General features: G+C 37.9%; 1 protein-coding gene across 1 annotated transcript; it reads left to right on the forward strand.

The window, feature by feature from the left end:
- The first annotated feature begins 239 nt into the window (after positions 1-239).
- Positions 240-2895, forward strand: LOC135086427 (ATP synthase subunit a-like). Its single transcript, XM_063981154.1, has 2 exons — positions 240-892; positions 2874-2895. Exons 1-2 carry the CDS (start codon positions 240-242, stop codon positions 2893-2895), a joined length of 675 nt encoding a protein of 224 aa, XP_063837224.1.
- Positions 2896-3640: the final 745 nt, after the last annotated feature.

The raw sequence follows: 3640 nt of genomic DNA on the forward strand, positions 1-3640 counted from the left end.
CTTTTTTCTGACCACCGTCCATAACGCCCCCTGTTGCGCGCCTTCTTGACTGGTAGCCTCAATATGGTCCCGGTCAAGAGGGCGCGCAATCCGCAATCTTCGTGTTGGTTTCCGCTGAAAACCAGCTTCTCGACATGACGCTTGTTATGTCGCGAATATAGCTGAGCGGACGCCTCTTCAGCATAGCTTGTAGTTTAATGTTTAATGTTATATGTACTGTATTTTTATTTTATTTTTCTATGCTGAATAAAGTGTTCTTGTTCCTGTTCCTGTTCCTGTTCCTGTTCCTGTTCCTGTTCCTGTTCCTGTTCCTGATCCTGATCCTGATCCTGATCCTGATCCTGATCCTGATCCTGATCCTGATCCTGATCCTGATCCTGATCCTGATCCTGATCCTGATCCTGATCCTGATCCTGATCCTGTTCCTGTTCCTGTTCCTGTTCCTGTTCCTGTTCCTGTTCCTGTTCCTGTTCCTGTTCCTGTTCCTGTTCCTGTTCCTGTTCCTGTTCCTGTTCCTGTTCCTGTTCCTGTTCCTGTTCCTGTTCCTGTTCCTGTTCCTGTTCCTGTTCCTGTTCCTGTTCCTGTTCCTGTTCCTGTTCCTGTTCCTGTTCCTGTTCCTGTTCCTGTTCCTGTTCCTGTTCCTGTTCCTGTTCCTGTTCCTGTTCCTGTTCCTGTTCCTGTTCCTGTTCCTGTTCCTGTTCCTGTTCCTGTTCCTGTTCCTGTTCCTGTTCCTGTTCCTGTTCCTGTTCCTGTTCCTGTTCCTGTTCCTGTTCCTGTTCCTGTTCCTGTACCTGTTCCTGTTCCTGTTCCTGTTCTTATCAAAATATACAGCAGTTTATACCGACACTTTAGACGAATTTCCGTCACACGCTAGGGAATCAAAACCTACAAGGTACTTCCCGTGAACTCAGAATCTTGAAATTCGGCACGAAGCAACGTTATATAGTACAGATAAAGGAAAAATTGCGAAAATGATAAATTTGAAGTTACATAAAATATTGTTTTTGCTTACATGACATAAAATATTTTTTTAATAATTATAAACTTACTACCTACCCTTTTTCACATGAACGCGTAGAGATATTAAAGTTGAAATTCATATCAAACACTTCTTAAATCTAATTGCCTCTAAACTGTGAAAAATTCTAAATCAACGCAAAAATTCAAAACGCTCTAAAACGATGCCTATAAAATGTTGTAAATAAATAACTTTAATAAAAGAACTTTTACAAGGTACTGGCCTACTATTTTAGTTATATTATAAAATAAAAAATATTAACTATGTTGACTCTCACGAAATTACCATAACTATGATTGTTCTAAACTGAACGGTTTGCGCGAGAGTCACTTCTAAAGTATTAAAATGTGTCCCCTCTCTGTAAGTTCCAAAATAAGATAATATTAAAACTAAAAAAAAATATATGATATGCATTACGCATTACCATGCAATTGGTTTGAACGATATCTAGTAAGTAATTTGATTTAATACGTCATAAATTGTAAACCGCTACGTTTGTACGGCGGAACCCTCGGTGTGCGAGTCCGACTCGCACTTGGCCGGTTTTTTTTTAGCTCTTTTAGTCCGTAGATAAAAGATAATTATTTAGAATGCAGTTTTTTTAACATGTTCTTTCCAATTTATGTGCGAGTCTATATTCAAACCTAAAAAGTTGAAAGTGTTTACCATTTTCTTTTTTTGATAAGGTCTAAATTAGTAGGTAGAGAATTTAGTGCAAGAACCCCTCCACTTTGGTATAGAAGGCTCATTTTTGCAACAGTGGTTCTATGGGTGCTCCTGAGTGGATTTCCGTCGGTAGACATCGGGAGCCCCCCCCCCCCCCCTTTAGTAGCAGGGGGAGGGGGGGCAAGTTTCCTTCTGCCGCGCTTCACTTTAAGGCCCATATCTTCAAAACTATGGATATTAGGGCAAGTGTGGTATCATTTTCGGATAATTAAAGGATAACGAATTTATTTTTCGAACAAACTTTTTGCCTTTTCATACAAAAAAATAGAAATATTGAGCAAAATTCACAAAAACCAAAAAGTTTTTTTTTTAAATAACCGTCTAACCCTATAACTTTTAAACCACTGGAGATAATCTAATAAAAAAAAAATGTCCTGAAAGCTACATTTATCAGGATTATAAATATATACCATTGTATGGTACTTTTTTCGCAAAAAATTGGTGAAAAAAAATTTTTCTTCAGGACACAGCGGGCGAATTTTACTGCGCATCGGAAAAATATATTTATTTTATCCATGAATTCATACTAAATTTATAAGCAAGTAAGGATTATTATTTTAGAATTCATTTAGAGTTGCTGGCACATCAAACTACCATAATTTGTATTTTTTCTTCAATTAATTTTGAACTCTATGTGTGAGACTTAAGGTTGAAAATTGCTTCGTTTCAGCCAAATGATGTCCACTGCCGAACATAGCTCGCAGAATTGCTAAAACCAAGTGGCAGTGGGCGGGGCACATAGCTCGTAGAGACGATGGCCGTTGGGGCAGAAAAGTTCTCGAGTGGCGACCACGGGCTGGAAGACGTAGCGTGGGCAGGCCTCCTACTAGGTGAAAATTGCTTAAATACATTTTAATATGGAAAATATCATAAGAAGAAAGCACAAAATAAAGAACTTGAATTTGTCTAAAAGTCTAATGATTATTATTATTATTTTAATTAACACATTTCTACATACTTTTGTACCAGTGATTTAACGGAAAGGTAAGTGTGAGGAAAGTGAGGATTGACAATCATAGTACGGGAGATATTTTTAGCACAATGGCTACGGCTGTGACCGTTTTAGTGGTTTTTTCAGACAACACCAGCTTCTGAACTACTTCTTGCACTTACATCTCACCATTTCCAGCTCAGATCATAGAAGGGAATAGATGTGAAACGGGGGCGTGGCGCGTGTCTCCGCGATATGCCCAGAAACGAACATCGCCCGCGACGCCAGGTTAGTCGCGATTCAGTCGTACTGAGGAAATGTTCTCCGATATTGTTGGATAATGCGTCGTAACGTGCAATAACATAAGTGAAACGAAGAACTACAGGAACAATGAAGTCATTTACCACATGTAAGTATTGCAAATCCATTGGTATTTTGCTTATAAATAAAAAAAACTAAACATTTTTACGAACGAATTCAGTGCCGTGACATTTACTGCGATATCGAAATTAGTGGTGATAAAAATTCAAACACGTTGTACATTGACGATTTAGTTAGCAACCACTTCATGTCATGCGTAACTACTGCGCAATGTATTTTATTTCTTCCGATATCCACTGACGCGTGAAAATACACAGTACGGCCGCATGTGCCGGTCGTAACATAGTGCAGGGCTCGTGTTCTAATACGGTTTCCTATTATCGATAAATAGAAGTAAATTATTATTTTCTATTTTCTAATTTTGAATGAAAAAATCATGAGTTGCTTGCGATTTTTAAGTTTTTACAAAAACAATAACAATAGTAGAAGGGATTAGTAACTGTCAACTATGTAATTACTATAAGAGCTAGTTGAAAGCCTAATATAGGCATTATTTTTGATAAACATAGGCGGTACGAATTTCGCCATAATTAAAAAGTTAATGCGCGATAGTAGTTAATAATAATTACAGTGATCCTGTTATT

This window comes from Ostrinia nubilalis, chromosome W, assembly GCF_963855985.1.
Source record: "Ostrinia nubilalis chromosome W, ilOstNubi1.1, whole genome shotgun sequence".
In the NCBI taxonomy this organism is placed as follows: Eukaryota; Metazoa; Arthropoda; class Insecta; order Lepidoptera; family Crambidae; genus Ostrinia; species Ostrinia nubilalis.